The sequence below is a fragment of the Salvelinus namaycush genome, chromosome 19 (genome assembly GCF_016432855.1).
Source record: "Salvelinus namaycush isolate Seneca chromosome 19, SaNama_1.0, whole genome shotgun sequence".
Taxonomy (NCBI): Eukaryota; Metazoa; Chordata; class Actinopteri; order Salmoniformes; family Salmonidae; genus Salvelinus; species Salvelinus namaycush.
This window is the reverse complement of record NC_052325.1, coordinates 10,866,335-10,888,049: the sequence shown is the minus strand read 5'-3', so window position 1 is coordinate 10,888,049 and position 21,715 is coordinate 10,866,335. Positions and strand designations below refer to the sequence as shown.

General features: G+C 40.4%; 1 protein-coding gene across 1 annotated transcript in view; it reads left to right on the top strand.

Moving 5' to 3' along the window:
- Positions 1-2,975: 2,975 nt before the first annotated feature.
- Positions 2,976-21,715, top strand: part of LOC120063686 (contactin-associated protein-like 5) — a 191,697-nt gene continuing 172,957 nt past the window's right edge. Inside the window, exon 1 of the mRNA XM_039013980.1 lies at positions 2,976-3,174. Within this exon, the coding sequence (XP_038869908.1) occupies positions 2,976-3,174 (199 nt within the window). The remainder of the gene's footprint in view (positions 3,175-21,715) is intronic.

Below are 21,715 nucleotides of genomic sequence, written 5' to 3'. Positions count from 1 at the left end.
TCACCCACAGCAAGAGCGACATCTTTGATATATACAGAGAAAAGAGACGGCCAAGGAATTTAAACCTGTGGTACCCCATAGAGACTGCCAGAGGTCCGGACAACAGGCCCTCTCCGATTTGACACACTGAACTCTGTCTGCGAAGTAGTTGGTGAACCAGGCGAGGCAGTCATTTGAGAAACCAAGGCTATTGAGTCTGCCGATAAGAATACGGGTCGAAAGCCTTGGCCAGGTCGATGAAGACGGCTGCACAGTACTGTCTTTTATCAATGAACACATAGGCCTATCTCTCTGTCCATTCTTAGCCTGTAATTTTGGTAATTTGTGTGGTATAAAAAATAGATTACGCTAATATGTAAAATTACGTAGAATTGCATGAAATATGTATGGAAAGCTATTATGTCTTGGACCTGCAGATACGATGATAGTAAAAGCATTGCACGAGTCTATAAAGTAGTTCCCCCCCCCTACTCTTCTCCACGGTGGTCTGAGAACCCACAACCTTTTGGCCGGCAGCCCTGTGCACTAAAAATTCCCACGTTGCCATCTAATGCTAACAGGATGAAGAACAGTTTCTATAACTGCGTATCTAAGGCTCTGGTCTCCAATAAATGAGGCTAAACTGACATGTTCTCTGCTATCCACTTTGTTTTCGTTATTATTTTGGGTATAGGGAGGGGTCACTTTTTATTTTTTCAAGCGTTCAGGGAGGGTTTAGGTAAAATATATTTTGCTGAAGGGAGAGTAATCCATTTTAATTTCAGAGAAGTCCAGTTTTCTCCATCTAACCCTTATTATAAATAAAGTTCACTCCCTTATTGGAGTTTAGGTGCACACTCTGTAGGGAGAGCACTATCTCTCCGTTTTAGAATTACACGTCTGCATCCACTTACAGTATATCAGGAACTTCATGAACTTAACAAAGGCTATTATTTTTAAAATGTCTAATCAAGGCACTGTGGAAATATAAGGGACACATTCCCATCCATCAGCCTTCATAGACATCCGGCTGTGGTAGACAGGAGCAGGCATCTGGCTGTGGTAGACAGGAGTAAGCACCTGGCTGTGGTAGACAGGAGTAAGCACCTGGCTGTGGTAGACAGGAGTAAGCACCTGGCTGTGGTAGACAGGAGCAGGCATCTGGCTGTGGTAGACAGGAGCAGGCATCTGGCTGTGGTAGACAGGAGCAGGCATCTGTCTGTGGTAGACAGGAGCAGGCATCTGTCTGTGGTAGACAGGATCAGGCATCTATCTGTCTATGGTAGACAGGAGCATACCATATCAGCTACTGATTGCCTCCGTAGGGTAATTGAGCTTTAGCTACTTACAGATCCTGTCACCGGTTTGTCAGCTTTGTTTTCTCTCTAGTGCCAGAGATACAGAGGAGACAGACAGCCAATCAGAAGCACCGATACAGAGGCCGAGTGGTGCTCAGAGGAGACAGACAGACAATCAGAACCAGGTGTGCAGATTAGTCTGAATTCTGTCACACTCTAATGATTAAGTCCAAGACAATTAAAACGAATGTGCTTGCGGCTTTGCTCTCAACGTGTATGGTACATTACCTGGATATACATCATAAAGTCATAAGGATATGGAACTGCCTTTGAGATGGCAGTTCTTTTATAATAATGTTAGACAAAAGCTGATTTTGTAGAACAGTGTCACATTTTAACAATTAAAGCAATGACTAATAATATGGGGAAAGATCATGCAGGCAGGTGTCAGATCATTGACAGTCAGTTTGAACCAGCGGAGGCTCCTGAGAGGTGGAAGGGGAGGACCATCCTCCTCAGTGAACTACAGAGAAAAGAAAAAGTGAAACATTAAAAAAGTTATCCTTTTTAGATAAATCTATACTAAATATTCACGTCACAAAATAATTGATTAAAACACACGGTTTTGCAACGAAGGTCTGCAATAGCCTCAACAGCACTCTGCCGGTAGCATGATGGTGTAGCCGGAGGACAGCTAGTTTCCGTCCTCCTCTGGGAACATTGACTTCGTCCCCCTAATAGCCCTGAATACCTTTGTTAATCCTACAGCTATTGAGTGCAGTAATCATGAGACTATGAACCAGAGTTACACTGTTAGCACTGAGGCGGTGTGCCCTATTAGGAAGACGACTTTGTGCAGCTCACCCTGCACTGTCAAGTCTTCTACTGATAAGCTTCCCAGTAAAGCATTAAAAACAATCAAGCAACCCAGAAAAGTTCTAAAAATAGCCCATATTAACATATGCAGCCTGAGAAACAAGGTCCATGAAGTCAATAACTTGCTTGTAACAGATTACATCCATATTCTGACTATCTCCGAAACTCACTTAGATAATATCTTTGATGATACAGTTGTAGCAATACATGGTTATAACATCTACAGAAAACACAGAAATGCCAACAGGGCGGTGTTGCGGTCTATATAAAGAACCACATTCCTGTAAAGCTTAGAGACGATCTAATGTTAAATACTGTTGAAGTAATATGGCTACAGGTTCATCTGTGCTAACAGTCAGTATCTGGATAATATGTGTGAAATGCTTGATAATGTATGTGATATCAACAGAGAAGTATATTTTCTGGGTGATTAAAATATTGACTAGCTCTCATCAAGCTGCTGTCACATGTGTTCCCTCTCCGGCCTCTAGGTCACCAGGCTGCTCGTTATGGCGCACACCTGTCACCATCGTTACGCGCATCTGTGCAATGTCAGACTCACCTGGACTCCAACACTTACTTAATTACCTGCCCTATACATGTCACTCCCTTTGGTTCCTTCTCCAGGTGTCATTATTTCTGTTTCATGTCTGTGCTGTTCCAGGTTCTTGGTTTGTATTATGTTCTGTTTATTTTTATTAAAACACTCACTCCCTGAACTTGCTTCCCAACTCTCAGTGCACATCGTTACAGAATGATACCTAACCTAAAGGAAGGATCAGGGAGTGTTTTTGGTTAGGTGGGAATGACTCTCATGCCTTCATGCCTCAACCGGATCGCCAGGCTCACCTCATCAAGTCTGTCAGGTTCCCGCTTCCCAGCCGGCGGCAGTTTCCCGCTTCCCAGCCGGTGACAGGTTCCCACGCCTCTGCAGAGGTGACCGGTCCGCTTCTGTTCCACGGGATCATCATTTTGGTCAGCGTCCTGCGGCTGTCACATGTGCTCCTTCTCCGGCCTCTAGGTCACCAGGCTGCTCATTATGGCTCACACCTGTCACCATCGTTACACTCACATGCGCATCGTCAGACTCACCTGGACTCCATCACGTACTTGATTACCTGTCCTATATACAATATGTCACTCCCTTTGGTTCCTTCTCCAGGCGTCATTGTTTCTGTTTCATGTCTGTGCATTGTGCGAGGTTCTTGTTTTCTTGTTTGTTCTTGTAGTGGAGTATGGGCCTGAAGGCACACACTTCGTGTGTTGTGAATTCTGTATTGAATGTATTGTAATCTAGTACTGAAAGCATAAGCTACAGTTAGCTAGCACTGCAGTACATCAAATGTGGTGAGTGTTTGACTCAAAGAGAGAGAAGACAACAGTTGACTTTTTTGTTACAAATTAGTTTCTTCAAAAATGAAGGAGAAGCATAAGAGAGAGAGAGATAGCGAGAGAGAGATAGCTATATATATATATGTGTGTGTACTTAGCTAGCGAATGCAGCTAGCTAGTTTAGCCTACTCAAACACCCGGCTCGAACAGTAAATGATGCTATGTTAGCTAGCTGGCTATGGCTATCCAACACTGGAACTCTTCCAAGTCAAGGTAAGCTTTTGGTTTTATTATTTATTCCCACCGGTGTCCGCCGGTGTAACTGCTAAACTGCTTACTGACTGTACACTGTATGATTGTAACGGGTTTACTAATGCGTTAGTTCTAGTAGCTATGTTGACTATGACATTAATATGGTGACAACAATGTAGGACGTGTGTAGCGGTTTGCGGTTTTGATATGAAAGTTTGCCTTGGAAAGGTTTTTTCTCCTGGTCACAGAAAGCTGTTGTGTTGTGCATTGAAGTCCACAAGTGTAGAGAAAAGGTGAGAGGAGGAGAGCGTGTCTATGCTAGAAGGAACACAATGATCAAAGGGATCATGCCGATTGTATGTGGCTGCTATGAAAGTGAAATGTGTTTGCGTGTGATCAGGGGTGTATTCATTCCGACGATCCTGTTTTAAACGGAAGCAAATTGAACGAAACGAGGATGAACACCTGAACTTGTCCGATAGAAACTCTTGTTTGCAACTGTTGGACTAATGATTACACCCTAGATCAGCTAGATGCAGGCAAAAGTGTCCAAGGTGGTATTAAATGTGTCAATGTCTGCCACCTTGATTACTCTAATTTCTCTCGACCTGTGCACCTACGTTGTAAACTTTAATTTATAGGCTATGTAGTAGCAACCCCTTGAAAGGAAAAATGTGAGTATCATGTAGTACCCTGAACCTTTCTATGTTACATTGAGCTGGGTGAATGGAATATGAATGACAGTCATCCAATATGCTGTAATAGAAAAAAAAAATGTCCTTCCTCGTCTTAAACGGCACCAATCGCCAACAACCGCGGTTCCCCTCTCTAGTGCAGATTGAAATACCAACGTCCTCGTTAAGATTGCATATAACGTACAGGCACCATCAATGTGGGAGTCTTGTAACGTTTCATTTGTGTGATGGAACCTAAACCCACCCACCTCTTCAGCCCACAGGCAGAAGATAGCCATTAGTAGGAACCCTCAGTCAGAGTACATCAACCATGACATTCATACCCGGTTCTAATCCTTGGTGTGATAACTCTGAATTTCTAACAGCCTGTCAGGTCAAATGGGGGCTTCCAATCAGCCACGGTTAATGCCTCCCCATGTCAAAACTCAATAATAGTGCTTTCATCTCATTGGCACCCAAAGGATGTAGTGTCAGAGTTGATTGGCTCCTCAATCGTGGCTCTGTTGTCCCACCCCTGTGTTTTAAAGTGAACTTTTGTCTGCAGATGGGCCTCCGTTTGGGGAGCAGGGTGGCATTCAGAGGAGAAACACGTTTTTATGGGAGCACCAGAACCTCCCATTTGGCACGGTTGTAGTTGTGGGTGAGGGAAGAGGATTGTCCCTTGAGCGTTACTTAGGGATAGGATTAATTTTCAGTGAAATAACTAATCATTTCTACACCAATGCATTCATAGAAAAACATGACAAGGAGCAGGAAACAGAAATGTGCTAACCTGTGCTACTTTAAAGGATTTACTCCTACAGTATTGTGTACTTGCCCAACCTTACAGTTTTTTTCACATGAACCTAGCATACTGTCCCATATCGGGGTACAACACTAGCAATAAAAGAGGGAAGCCCTCTCTTTCTGTGACCCAGTGACTGCTTCAGAGCTGGAGACGGAACCGTTCAATACCATAAAGTGTCTCTCTGTCTCTGTCTGGCCCTGCCTGATCTGCGACAGCCAGAGAGGAGAGGAATACACTGCAGACTTCAAACAGACTGAGCCAGACAGGACAGGGGTCCTCTGCCAACTGAGACATATACACTATACTGCTCAGTGGAAAAACAGCCCCGGGTGAGTGCTATCAAGCCAGCTACAGTAAGTCATGTGTTCAGAATTAACTGAGCATTGATAATCTCCTAAAGGTATTTTGAACAGAACAGCCAGCTAACACAGTGAGGATCTAATGATTTAATGTGCCTGGACTGATTGAATGACCGTCAGTAAAAAAAGACAAACAGACTCTTAAACATAAGTGAGAAGAGGAGATGGAGGAGAGCATTCTCGTTGTCTCAACATTAGCTCCGGGCGCAGCCAGTGAAGGGCATTGTCAAACACACACACACACACACACACACACACACACACACACACACACACACACACACACACACACACACACACACACACACAGTCCCCCCGGGCTCAGGGTGATACATCAGAGGAGATGAGGCGTGCCATTTAACCAGCGATAAAACCTCCTCCTCCGTATTTAATAAGATAACCCATTCATTCTTCACTTCTGCCCTTCAGCAAAGTACAGATATCAGCATGGTTCACAATGAGGACATCTGACAGAGGTTTCTTTTGATCAATTTCAGTAGAGATGGTTATGAAGGCTGGTAGGATTAATTAAATCTAAAGTTATACCCAGTCACACAGTAGGGCTGGGTGAGGTGTCGAGTTATGGATCAATTCATCACGTCAAGGATCCTTGTGAAAGTTCATCATTTATAATGACAGTCAACTTCCATGCTTATTAACAGGATTTGTAAGATTTTCGCTTCTAGTTAATTTCAAACTTATATGGATTTAGAATAAACAGTATTTTAAGTGAAATGAGAGAGGAAAATCAGTGAGAAAATAGGTTGCGTCGTGGAGGAAAGAAAATACGTGTTGTGGAAAAGTCCCCAGGGGCTAGAGCATCTTCAGCAAGGTCTTAGGAATAGGATCATACGTTATATGTAGAATATGTTATATGTAGCATATGATCATATGTTATATGTAGAATATGTTATACGTAGAATATGATCATATGTAGAATATGGTATATGTAGAATACGTTATATGTAGAATATGATCATATGTTATATGTAGAATATCATATGTAGAATATGATAATATGTCATATGTAGAATATGTTATATGTAGAATATGAGAATATGTTATATGTAGAATATGATCATATGTTATATGTAGAATATGTTATATGTAGAATATGACAATATGTAGAATATGTTATATGTAGAATATGAGAATATGTTATATGTAGAATATGTTATATGTAGAATATGAGAATATGTTATATGTAGAATATGTTATATGTAGAATATGAGAATATGTAAAATATGTTATATGTAGAATATGAGAATATGTTATATGTAGAATATGTTATATGTAGAATATGATCATATGTAGAATATGTTATACGTAGAATAAGTTATATGTAGAATATGATAATATGGTATATGTAGAATATGATATTTTATATGTAGAATATGGTCATATGTTGTATGTAGAATATGATAATATGTTCTTTGTAGAATATGTTATATGTAGAATATGATAATATGTTATTTGTAAAATATGTTATACGTAGAATATGATATGTTATATGTAGAATATGATAATATGTAGAATATGATATTTTATATGTAGAATATGGTCATATGTTGAATGTAGGATATGATCATATGCAGCATATGTTATATGTAGAATATGATATGTAATATGTAGAATATGATCATATGTTATATGTAGAATATGATATGTTATATGTAGAATATGTTATATGTAGAATATGATATGTTATATATAGAATATGTTATATGTAGAATATGATATGTTATATATAGAATATGTTATATGTAGAATATGATATGTTATATATAGAATATGTTACATGTAGAATATGATAATATGTAGAATATGATCATATGTTATATGTAGAATATGATATGTTATATGTAGAATATGTTACATGTAGAATATATTATATGTTAAGTGTAGAATAAGTTACATGTAGAATATGTTGTGTTATAAGTAGAATATGTTATATGTAGAATATGTCAGGGGTGCAAGTTACACCCCCAACCCCAGGTCAACTCTAGCCTCTAGTTATCTGTCAGATAGCGATATGAGGTGGCTATTATTACTATCTAGCAGCAGTTGTTTGTATGGAAATGTGTTGTAGCCTTTGTTTTGACACGTTTCAGAAGTAAATGAAATTGCCAAGCTTTCGCCAGTTGATGAACCGTTAGAGAGAGAGCTGGCCAAAAGTTGGCTATTATTTTTGCCTCAATCAAACTAGACCTGAATCAAACTAGACATGAATCAAACGATGTTGCCATCGGCCAAACAAATGAAGATTGGTGTTCTGAAAAATGTTCAGTGCAATGTGAGTTGCAACATTAGTTGTTATATCAGTGTAACGTTATTGATTTGTCAGTTTCCCGAGCTAATTACCTACTTTTCACACTGACACAGTAATTAACTGCTCCAAAGTGACAGGCACAGTAAGGTCTGTGCAGGACCGATTTCTTCATCCCGCTCCCGCCTCCCACACGCTACAGCAAGAAATGGTCCCGAACCCAACAGCAGTCCCACAATGTTATTTTAGGCGTATGTGACGCAGATAACTTGCCAGCCATGGTCCCAGCAATTTGGTTCCCTATAGGAAATATCAAATGCACAAAAATAATTTAAGAAATAGGTTAAATTACCAGAGATTCTCACATGGCCCTTACATTGTATTACTGGGCTATATCAGCCAATATGCTAGCTTGAAGAGATCAGAGTTGGAGAGACTTGCACTTTCTCTTGAACTATTTTTATAGCCTACCTTTTAGGAATGTGAAGATTTTCAGATGGAGAAATATGGGTGATCATTATTTAGGCCTAATTCTAGACAATGTAGTAAACTATAGCCTAATAATAGGTATATTTAGGAAATACATTTCCTTCGATAGATAACTGCCCCGTGCTTCTCCTCACATCAGTGATACTGAGGGGAAGACGGCTCATATTATGGCTGGTACGGAGTAAATGGAATGGCATCAAACCTATTCTGCTCCAGTCTTTACCACGAGCCAGTCCTCCCCAATTAAGGTGCCACCAACCTCCTGTGCCACCCATGTATACATAGGCTATAGCTTACTCTGTTTAATTAAGACCACATGAGTACCTGATCTTGCAGGTATGGCTACTGAACTGGAAGCAGCAAGAATGATGACATCGACACTTGCTACGTTTTGCATAGTCCTATAGGATATAGCCTACCTTTTAGGAGGACGATTTGCAGGCAGAGACAAATAAATGGATAATCCATACTTATTGAAAATGAAAAGGTGCAACGCTGTCTCACCATAGTAGCCTAACCCATATGTTCACCATAGTAGCCTAACCTATGGTCACCATAGTAACCTAACATATGTGTTCATCATAGTAACCTAACCTATGGTCACCATAGTAGCCTAACATATGGTCACTATAGTAACCCAACATATGTGTTCACCATAGTAGCCTAACCTATGGTCACCATAGTAACCCAACATATGTGTTCACCGTAGTAGCCTAACCTATGTGTTCACCATAGTAGCCTAACCCATGTGTTGACCATAGTAACCTAAGTTATGGTCACCATAGTAGCCTAACCTATGGTCACGAATAGTAGCCTAACCTATGGTCACGAATAGTAGCCTAACCTATGGTCACGAATAGTAGCCTAACCTATGGTCACGAATAGTAGCCTAACCTATGGTCACCATAGTAGCCTAACCCATGTGTTGACCATAGTAACCTAAGATATGGTCACCATAGTAGCCTAACCTATGGTCAACATAGTAGCCTAACCTATGGTCACGAATAGTAGCCCAACCTATGGTCATCCTGGTAGTCAAACCTATGGTCACCATAGTAGCCTAACCTATGGTCACGAATAGTAGCCTAACCTATGGTCACCATAGTAGCCTAACCTATGGTCTCCATAGTAGCTTAACCTATGGTCACCATAGTAGCCTAACCTATGGTCACCATAGTAGCCTAACCTATGGTCACCATAGTAACCTAGCCTATGGTCACCATAGAAGCCTAACATATGTGTTCACAATAGTAACCTAACCTATGGTCAACATAGTAGCCTAACCTATGGTCACGAATAGTAGCCTAACCTATGGTCATCCTGGTAGCCTAACCTATGGTCTCCATAGTAGCCTAACCTATGGTCTCCATAGTAGCCTAACCTATGGTCACCATAGAAGCCTAATATATGTGTTCACAATAGTAACCTAACCTATGGTCTCCATAGTAGCCTAACCTATGGTCATCCTGGTAGCCTAACCTATGGTCACCATAGTAGCCTAACCTATGGTCACCATAGTAACCTAACCTATGGTCATCATAGAAGCCTAACATAGGTTAGGTTACTTTTGTGAACACATATGTGCGCATTGTGAACATGATTACATGTTTTAATTGCACTTCGACTCACGTTGGTAGAGCACCCTCCATTATCAATATGACACTGTAGTAAACTACATTCTAATCATATTTAAGTTAATTTCATATTCAAGTTAACTGCCGTGTGATTCTCCGCCCATGTAGGCAGCCTACTCTATTTTAATGAGACTACATGTGTCACGCCCTGACCGTAGAGATAATTTTATTCTCTATGTTTGTTTGGTCAGGGTGTGACTCGGGTGGGAAAGTCTATGCTTTCTGGTTCTTTGTTTTTGGCCGGGTATGATTCTCAATCAGGGACAGCTGTCTATAGTTATCTCTGATTGGGAATCATACTTAGGCAGCCTTTTTTCCCTTCCTCATTTGTGGGTTGTTGTCTTCGTTTAATGCATGTATAGCCTTACGGAGCTTCACGTTCGTTTTTGTTGTTTATTGTTTTGTTGGCGACATTTAAAAATAAAGGAAAATGTACTCTCACCACGCTGCACCTTGGTCCGGTCATTTTCAAGACGACGTACGTGACAACAAGTACTAGGCACACTTGAACTCTCACACCCAACTAGGAGAGGTAGGCTACTACAGCGAATTCTGAGTGTGTGAATATATGCTTTTAATACAATAGGTAGGCTAACGCATACATACCAAAAGGAGGACAGCTTCAAAATAATCTGTGGGACTACAAAAATATTTGAATGACAAAGTTGTCTGTCTGACCGCTCGCTCCCGCTTGCAGCATGAAAAATGCCGACAACACTGCAAAGATCTCTGTTGGGACCGGCAGGTCCTGCAGGCATCCCGAGGGAATGCAGCCCTCTAGTGCAGTCAGTACACAACACTATGCTCATCATGTTTTAGCAGGATCAGATGGTGACAGGGAGCCCAGCAGGGTCAGACAGCCAGTGAAGACCAGTCTACAGAGCTCAAGGTAATTTTGCAGTATATTCAGTGAATGATACAAAGTTCCATCTTGAATTGATGGATAGACCTACAGTAGCTATAGGACAGTTTAAAGCTACAGTCTGGGATCTGGGAATAATGGTCATTTCAATTGTTGAACCATTGGTTCTGTTCTTGGATAATATAATGTATAAATGTACACCAAAGTAATTATTTGTCATTCCTCATTTTAGGAGGATCCGATGGTGACACCGGTCTCAGCAGGGTCAGACAGCCAGAGAAGACCAGTCTGTGACAGAGGTGAGGTGAATTATTGCAGCTATAACATGTTATTCTCTCTGTCCAGCAAACACTGGACAAGCCAGATGCAGTCTGACAAACCTCCAAAGTTGATTTACAAACTCTATCAAGGGTTGATAGAGGCTTTTCCCGATGACACAAAACATGTAAAAAAAAAAATGTGAGGAAGACCTGGGAGACGCTATTGATGGTGTTGATGAATGGATACAGATATGTTAGAATGCCCAGTTATGTTCATATAATCTCAGACATAAATTACTGCAGTTTAAGACCATCCACAGAACGTACTATATACCAGTGAAACTGAATATCATGCACTCAGAAATTGTATTATTCTGTTGGAGGTGTGAAGCACCAAAGGGGACATACAGTGCATTCGGAAAGTATTCAGACCCCTTGACTTTTTCCACATTTTGGTACATTACAGCCTTATTCTAAAATTGACTGAATTGATTTTTTTCCTCCTTTTTCCTTTTTTTCCCCGATTACAGCTTTGAGTCTTCTCGGGTATGACACTACAAGCTTGGCACACTTGCATTTGGGGGAGATTCTACCATTCTTCTCTGCAGAGCCTCTCAAGCTTTGTCAGGTTGGATCGGGAGTGTTGCTGCCCAGCTATTTTCAGGTCTCTCCAGAGATGTTTGATCGGGTTCAAGTCGGGGCTCTGGCTGGGCCACTCAATGACATTCAGAGATGTGTTCCGAAGCCACTCCTGCATTGTCTTGGCTGTGTGCTTAGGGTTGTTGTCCTATTGGAAGGTGAACCTTCGCTCCAGCCTGAGATCCTGAGTGCCCTGGAGCAGGTTTTCATCAAGGATATCTCTGTACTTTGCTCTGTTCATCTTTCCCTTGATCCTGACTAGTCTCCCAGTCCCTGCTGCTGAAAAACATCCCCACAGCATGATGCTGCCACCACAATGCTTCACCGAAGACATTTCCTCCAGACTTGACGCTTGGCATTCAGACCAAAGAGTTCAATCTTTGTTTCATCAGACCAGAGAGTCTTGTTTCTCATAGTCTGAGAGTCCTTTAGGTGCCTTTTGGCAAACTCCAAGTGGGCTGTCATGTGCTTTTACTGAGGAGTGGCTTCTGTCTGGCCACTTTACCATACAGGGCTGCTTGGTGGAGTGCTGCAGAGATGGTTGTCCTTCTGGAAGGTTCCCTCATCTCCACAGAGTAACTCTGGAAATCTGTCAGAGTGACTATCGGGTTCTTGGTCATCTCTATGACCAAGGCCCTTCTCCCCCGATTGCTCAGTTTGGCCAAGCAGCCAGATTTAGGAAGAGTCTTGGTGGTTACAAACTTCTTTCATTTAAGTATGATGGAGGCCACTTTTTTCTTGGGGACCTTCAATGCTGCAGAATTGTTTTTCTGTTTTTTGTAATACATTTGCAAAAATTTCAAAAACCTGTTTTCGCTTTGTCATTATGGAGTATTGTGTGTATCTTGATGAGGACATTAAAAAAATATACATTTTAGAATAAGGCTGTAACGTAACAAAATGTGGAAAAGTCAAGGGTTCTGAATACTTTCCGAAGGCACTGTATTTACATATGTTGTGGTCTTGTGAAGGCTGGCTAAATTGTGGCAAAGACTACGTTCTTTTATCTCAGCATGTCTACAGATTCTCCCTTCTCCCTGTTTTTGTTCGCTTGGAAATGTTGATACTGGAGACAGTTATCAGAAGAAACTGTGTAACCTAGCATTTATAGTGGCTAATAAATGCATTGCCATTATTTGGAAGGTAGGTTATCCTCCCACAATGTATGGAATAAATGTCAGGTTATGTACAGTATCACTAGATTTGTTTTAAGATTAAGGGTATACTGTGCAACTTTCACAAGCTCCGGATGCCTTATATGGAATACTGTACGACAAAAGGAGTCTGTATTGAAAACATGACCACGTCAGGGGAGATACCTATTTAGGCAATCACTAGCTGCTGGTCTGCTCAGTTCTGGGCCCTGGGTGTCTGCTGTTGGTTGTCACTCTGGCCTTGGCCTAACACACCTGAAACCAATAATACATGTTTCACTAAGATCCGAAGGCTGAGTTGGGTGTGTTGGGTTGGGGCGCTGCAGGGCCATGAATAAAAACACACATACACCTACACATTGACAGAAACAGTACAAACTCCATATAATTCTTAAGCCTATGGTATGAATTATATGGAGTTTGTACTGTTTCTGTCAATGTGTAGGTGTATGTGTGTTTTTATTCAACTTTTGTTTTCCAAACCTTTCCCTTGAGACATTAAAAAAAAGAAGGGAAGGAAGTTGTGTTGGGAGAGAGGAGTTATTGACTAGACTGGTGTGGTAGGTGGCTCAGGTTGGCTGAGAGGTCTGGCTGAAATTTGATTTAGAGGATGTCTTAAAGACAATCAAAAATTGTCTATGTACTTTATTTGTAAGAGTTGTTCGTTTGTTAGGCTGTTGGTTAATGGTGCAACATAATATTGATTATTGAATTATCATGGATCTAGTTGAGTCTTATCAATCCCTTAAACATATTTCCTAATCTCTTACCTAGCTCTTACCTAAATGTGGGCATTTTTGCTTGATTTTTGTTGTCCTAAATAGAGATGAGTACAAGAGCCATGGGTCATATTAGATTATGTAGAAATGCAGGAAATTTGCTTTAGATGCCCCAAAAAATGGGACGACCTCAGACCCCCTGCCAAGTTATGTCCCCCTCTGCAAATAGCACTGCTGGGTGATTTAAAAAGTCATAGTCAATCGATCAATAACATAATAATACTCTTAGCAAAAATATATATTTTTAATTTACAATATGTAGAATCAATGAAAATAGAAAGGCTCAGAACTTTCGGGAAACATCACAGCACAGTTGAAAAAGATATGGCAAATAGAAATCAAAACTGGATAGTGTTCAGAGATAGATGGGAAGGGTTGAGTGGAGCTTCAGGTTGGGACTAAAAACAAACAAAAGACAACTATTGTAAAATATGCTGTGTCTGCAAAATGTACACTACCGGTCAAAAGTTTTAGAAGATCTACTTATTCAAGGGTTTTTCTTTATTTTTACTATTTTCTACATTATAGAATAATAGTGAATACATCACAACTATGAAATAACACATATGGAATAATGTAAAGTTGTGGCCAAAAGTTTTGAGAATGACACAAAAATTAATTTTCACAAAGTCTGCTGCCTCAGTTTGTATGATGGCAATTTGCATATACTCCAGAATGTTATGAAGAGTGATCAGATGAATTGCAATTAATTGCAAAGTCCCTCTTTGCCATGCAAATGAACTGAATCCCCCAAAAACATTTCCACTGCATTTCAGCCCTGCCACAAAAGCACCAGCTGACATGTCAGTGATTCTCTCGTAAACACAGATGTGAGTGTTGACGAGGACAAGGCTGGAGATCACTCTGTCATGCTGATGGAGTTCGAATAACAGACTGGAAGCTTCAAAAGGAGGGTGGTGCTTGGAATCATTGTTCTTCCTCTGTCAACAATGGTTTCCTGCAAGGAAACACGTGCCATCATCATTGCTTTGTACAAAAAGGACTTCACAGGCAAGGATATTGCTGCCAGTAAGATTGCACCTAAATCAACCATTTATCGGATCAGCAAGAACTTCAAGGAGAGCGGTTCAATTGTTGTGAAGAAGGCTTCAGGGCGACCAAGAAAGTCCAGCAAGTGCCAGGACCGTTTCCTAAAGTTGATTCAGCTGCGGGATTGGGGCAACACCAGTACAGAGCTTGCTCAGGAATGGCAGCAGGCAGGTGTGAGTGCATCTGCACGCACAGTGAGGCGAAGACTTTTGGAGGATGGCCTGGTGTCAAGAAGGGCAGCAAAGAAGCCACTTCTCTCCAGGAAAATCATCAGGGACAGACTGCTGAGGACTGGGGTAAAGTCATTTTCTCTGATGAATCCCCATTCCGATTGTTTGGGGCATCCGGAAAAAAGCTTGTCCGGAGAAGACAAGGTGAGTGCTACCATCAGTCCTGTGTCATGCTAACAGTAAAGCATCCTGAGACCATTAATGTTTTGGGTTGCTTCTCAGCCAAGGGAGTGGGCTCACTCACAATTTTGCCTAAGAACACAGCCATGAATAAAGAATGGTACCAACACATCCTCTGAGAGAAACTTCTCCCAACCATCCAGGAACAGTTTGGTGATGAACAATGCCTTTTCCAGCATGATTGAGCACCTTGCCATAAGGCAAAAGTGATAACTAAGTGGATCGGGGAACAAAACATCGATATTTTGGGTCCATGGCCAGGAAACTCCCCAGACCTTAATCCCATTGAGAACTTGTGGTCAATCCTCAAGAGGCGGGTGGACAAACAAAACCCCACAAATTCTGACAAACTCCAAGCATTGATTATGCAAGAATGGGCTGCCATCGGTCAGGATATGGCCCAGAAGTTAATTGATAGCATGCCAGGGCAGGTTGCAGAGGTCTTGAAAAAGAAGGGTCAACACTGCAAATATTGACTCTTTGCATCAACTTCATGTAATTGTCAATAAAAGCCTTTGCACTTATGAAATGCTTGTAATTATACTTCAATATTCCATAGTAACATCTGTCATGACGTTAGCCTGATGGGGGAGGTTTATGACCCCCATAAATACCTTTCCCCCTTTCTCTCTCCCTACTCTACAGAGTGACTCTTGGAAAGTCCTTTGTTAACATAGAGAGAGTCTTATAACATCAAAAGGGTGGGGAAAGGAACCACATTTCGGTAATCCAACCAGCTGAAAATATGCGTTGGTACGTAAAGAATATGATGCCAGATCAGTTGTCATCTGAGACATTATTACTAATGATACGATGACATAAACTGTATCTTGGAAAGTCTACACATTATAGTTATCAGATTCACATGGAATTGTTGTGCAATTTAAATGTTTAAAATTGAAACTATTTGTGGAAAGATTAAATGTAATTTAGCTTCTTAATGAGAGAACGGTTTGTCATTGAGTAAACGCTGCCAACTCAGTGGCCCCGCCCATGTGAACAGACAGTGGTTGTAAACAATGAAACACGGCCCTCTCTCCCAATCCTATATTAGCCCCTTGACGAAAATGTAACTTTCTGTTCAAAGGACGTGCGGACTGGCAGTCCCCACGTTGAAAGGACAAAGACCACCTACAGAACTAAGCCAACATCAGCAAGAACCTAACGAAATTGGCATCGAATTTCAATGTGAAGGTAACGACCTACATGCCGGAAGGATGAATTTCGACTATACCAGCCAGTATATAGCATGAGCTTAAAGTATGGCAACTTGGTATGAACGATGAACTCTTATTCACTAAAGAAGTGCCACCCCCTCCGCCCGCTAAATGTGGGATAGGAGAGGACGGACATAGTATCCATTCTACCATGCTCCAGTTTACCACTAGACAGTCTTCAGAGGACCAGAGATCCATGCTGGACAACCCGGCCTCCCATCTATGACCAACCGATCGAAGCGCAGCTCAGAGTAAATATTTATTGCATTTTCCTTTTCCAAATGGGCAGTTATTTAGAATGCATAAGATTCTGTATTTACGATAGAGTAGCTGCCTACGGCCTGATAGAGACATAGCTTCTCCCTTTGTTCCTCAGTCTTCCTGCTTTTCATTCAAACCCAATCCCCTTTCCTTTGTGTAACCAGCCGTCATGTCGGCTCCGTCCACCAGGAACGTTTTCTTTATGACATAATTTGTAATCAATGTATGATCTATTCTGTGTAGATGTAATTCTGTGTGATTATTTAGGGATTTAGTAAATAAATAATTAAACCAAATGTTGTATTGCTGATTCAACTTGTTAACCAGGGTTCGTGAAGATAACCAATAATTTACAACTTTCAGATGAGACTGAATAAAGTGACGATTAAATATTGACTGCTATTGATGTAAAAGATTGCCAGGTCTTTAAGAGTTTATTCGGAAGATAACAGCTCTATAAACATTCTTTTGTGGTGCCCTGACTTTCTAGTTAATTACATTAACCTAATTAGCTTAATCAGGTAATATTAATTACAGAGAAATTATTTTATAGAATAGCATGTCATACCACTTAATCCGACATAGCCAAAGACACGACACATCTGACAAAAATATCTAAAGACACTGAGGCAGCAGACTTTGTGGAAATTAATATTTGTGTCATTCTCAAAACGTTTGGCCACGACTGTAGTAACCAAAACAGTGTTCAACAAATCAAAATATATTTTATATTTGAGATTCTTCAAATAGCAACCCTTTGCTTTGATGACAGCTTTGCACACTCTTGGCACTCTTGCTATCTTAAAAGTTAAGTTGTGGAATTTCTTTCCTTCTTAATGTGTTTGAGCCAGTCAGTTGAGTTGTGACAAGGTAGGGGGGTATACAGAAGATAGCCCTATTTGGTAAAAGACCAAGTCCATATTATGGCAAGAAAAGCTAAAATAAGCAAAGAGAAATGACAGTCCGTCATTATTTTAAGACAAGACGTTCAGTCAATATTGACCATTTCAAGAACTTTGAAATTTTTTTCAAGTGCAGTTGCGGAAACCATCAAGCGCTATGATGAAACTGGCTCTCATGAGTACCGCCACAGGAATGGAAGACGCAGAGTTATCTCTGCTGCAGAGGATAAGTTTGTTAGAGTTACCAGCCTCAGAAATTGCAACCCAAATAAATGCTTCACAGAGTTCAAGTAACAGACACATCTCAACATCAACTGTTCAGAGGAGACTGTGTAAATCAGGCCTTCATGGTCGAATTGCTGCAAAGAAACCACTACTAAAGGACACCAATAAGAAGAAGAGACTTGCTTGGGCCAAGAAACACGAGCAATGGACATTAGACCGGTGGAAATGTGTCCTTTGGTCTGGAGTCCAAATTGGAGATTTTGGTTCCACGTCTTTGTGAGACATGGTGTGGATGAACGGAAGATCTCACATGTGTATTTCCTATCGTGAAGCATGAAGGAGGAGGTGTTATGGTGTGGGGGTGCTTTCTGGTGACACTGTCTGTGATTTATCTAGAATTCAAGGCACACTTAACCAGCATGGCTACCACAGCATTCTGCAGTGACACGCCATCCCATCTGGTTTGGGCTTAGTGGGACTATCATTTGTTTTTCAACAGGACAATGACCCAACACACCTCCAGGCTGTGTAAGGGCTATTTTACCAAGAAAGAGAGTGATGGAGAACTGCCTCAGATGACCTGGCCTCCACAATCCCCCGACCTCAACCAAATTGAAATGGTTTGGGATGAGTCAGACCGCAAAGTGAAGGAAAAGCAGCCAACAAGTGCTCAGCATATGTGGGAACTACTTCAAGACTGTTGGAAAAACATTCCTCATGAAGTTGGTTGAGAGAATGCCAAGAGTGTGCACAGCTGTCATTAAGTCAAAGGGTGGCTACTTTGAAGAATCTCAAATATAAAATGTATTCTGATTTGTTTTACACTTTTTTGGTTACTACATGATTCCATGTGTTTTTCCATGACTACATGTGTTATTTCATAGTTTTGATGTCTTCACTAGTATTCTACAATGTAGAACATAGACAAGAAAAACCCTTGAATGAGTAGGTGTTCTATAACTTTTGACTGGTACTGTACATTGATGGAAGCATCTATCTATCTGCAACATAAAAACATGAAAAAGTTATGTCCCCCCCACTTCTAAAACCAAAGTTACGCCCCTGGGATATGGTATTTATAAAATATGTTATTTGTTATATGTATAATATGTTATATGTAGAATGTGTTGTATGTAGAATATTTATTGTTATATGTAGAATGGGTTACATGTGGAATATGTTATATGTAGAATATGTTATATGTTACATGTAGAATATGTTATGTGTTATAAGTAGAATATGTTATATGTAGAATATGTTATTTTTAATATGTTATATGTAGATTGTGTTATTTGTAGAATATATTGCATGGTACATGTAGAATATGTTATATGTAGAATATATTACATGGTACATGTAGAATATGTTACATGTAGAATATGTTATATGTAGAATATGTTATGTTATATGTAGAATATATTAAATGTAGAATGTTATATGTTTAATATCGTATATGTAGAATATGTTATATGTAGAATGTGTTATATGTAGAATATTTTATGTGTAGAATGTGTTATATGTAGAATATTTTATGTTATATTTAGAATGTTACATATTGAATATGTGATAAGTAGCATATGTTATATGCAGAATATTTTATATGTAAATATGTTATAAGTAGAATATGTTATATGTTATATGTAGAATATGTTACATGTTTAATATGTTATATGTAGAATGTGTTAGCATCACCACCCTGGACGGGTCCGACCTAGAATATGTGGACAACTACAAATACCTAGGTGTCTGGCTAGACTGTAAACTCTCCTTCCAGACTCAAATTAAACATCTCCAATCCAAAATCAAATCTAGAATCAGTTTTCTATTTCGCACCAAAGCCTCCTTCACTCACGCCGCCAAACTTACCCTAGTAAAACTGACTATGCTACCGATCCTCGACTTCGGCGATGTCATCTACAAAATAGCTTCCAACACTCTACTCAGCAAACTGGATGCAGTCTATCACAGTGCCATCCGTTTTGTTACCAAATCACCTTATACCACCCACCACTGCGACCTGTATGCTCTAGTCGGCTGGCCCTCGCTACATATTCGTCGCCAGACCCACTGGCTCCAGGTCATCTATAAGTCTATGCTAGGTAAAGCTCCGCCTTATCTCAGTTCACTGGTCACGATAACAACACCCACCCGTAGCACACGTTCCAGCACGTATATCTCACTGATCATCCCCAAAGCCAACACCTCCTTTGGCCGCCTTTCCTTCCAGTTCTCTGCTGCCAGTGACTGGAACGAATTGCAAAAATCGCTGAAGTTGGAGACTTTTATTTCCCTCACCAACTTTAAACATCAACTATCTGAGCAGCTAACCGATCGCTAGCTGCAGCTGTACATAGTCCATCTGTAAATAGCCCACCCAATCTACCTACCTCATCCCCATACTGTTTTTATTTTATTTACTTTTCTGCTCTTTTGCACACCAGTATATCTTCTTGCACATCATCATCTGCTCATTTATCACTCCAGTGTTAATCTGCTAAATTGTAATTATTCGCTCCTGTTGCCTATTTATTGCCTACCTCCTCATGCCTTTTGCACACACTGTATATAGACTTTCTTTTTTCTACTGTGTCATTGACTTGTTTATTGTGTTATTGGCTTGTTTATTGTTTACTCCATGTTTAACTCTGTGTTGTTGTCTGTGTCTCAATGCTATGCTTTATCTTGGCCAGGTTGCAGTTGCAAATGAGAACTTGTTCTCAACTAGCCTACCTGGTTAAATAAAAGTGAAATAAATAAATAAAATAAATAAAAGTGTTATATGTAGAATATTTTTTGTTATATGTAGAACATGTTATATGGTATATGTAGAATATGATATATGTAGACTACAGTACATCTATCTGTCAGCTCCATCCTCCCACCATCAACAAACAAGTGTATTAGAGGAATGTGTTTTATACATTATCCTGACAATCGTCTTTTATACATGATCAGTGTATCACTATCAGTGTAATTAAGAGGCTATATATTTATTTATTTTACCTATATTTAACTAGGCAAGTCAGTTAAGAACAAATTCTTATTTTCAATGACGGCCTAGGAACAGTGGGTTAACTGCATGTTCAGGCACGACAGATTTGTACCTTGTCAGCTGGGGGATGCAACCTTTCGGTTACTAGTCCAACGCTCTAACCACTAGGCTACCCTGCCGCCCCATATATATGCTGACATAATATTGTTTTTGAACAGCGACAAAAACAACATTTAGTTGTAAATTGATCAGGCTGCGTAACGACATCATCTTTAAAGTCTGGACATTCCCAACTTCACTCTCCTCTGATGACACCTATCAGTTTTATTTTCTGTGCCTGGGTTGCTGGGAGGGTTGGCTTGACAAAACCTAACGCCATGGAAACGCACGCCCACCGTGAACCCTGTCAGTTATTGCCTTGGTAACACTATTACTTCAGCTGAGGGAGAGGACCAGAGATAATATGAAAAGGCTAATGCAGCCATGATTAAATGACAAATCTGCCCCCGTCTCTAGGTAATACAAAAGCAGATAGCTCATATTGCCTTCATAACGTTGCAAATACATCTAACGGCAAGACATGAAGGGTTATTGTATCGTAGTTTTGAAGCCAGGCAGCTAATATGACATTATAAGAACTCTGTGACTCAGATCTCTCCTCCATATTTGTTTCGGTTCTGTGGATGCCACAATGCATCCACAATGTAATTGAGATCAAAGGAGCAGAACACAGAGATGACAACAAATGGAACACAGACAACTGATAGAGCATTTGAGAAACAGAGATGAGTAACACTGTGGCCAGAGGGTTGTTGGCTCCTTATGGCAGCATTCGTTAAAAAGCACTTTCCCAATGCTAGAGCTTTTCAATAGAGCGGCCTGTGGTAATTGAGAAATGCTCAAGGGCATCGTCATCAGAATCACTCAGCCCTAAATGTGAGAGTTCTTTGCATCTGAGATCTCAGCCTCATCCATCATCCATATGAGTGGAACTTTA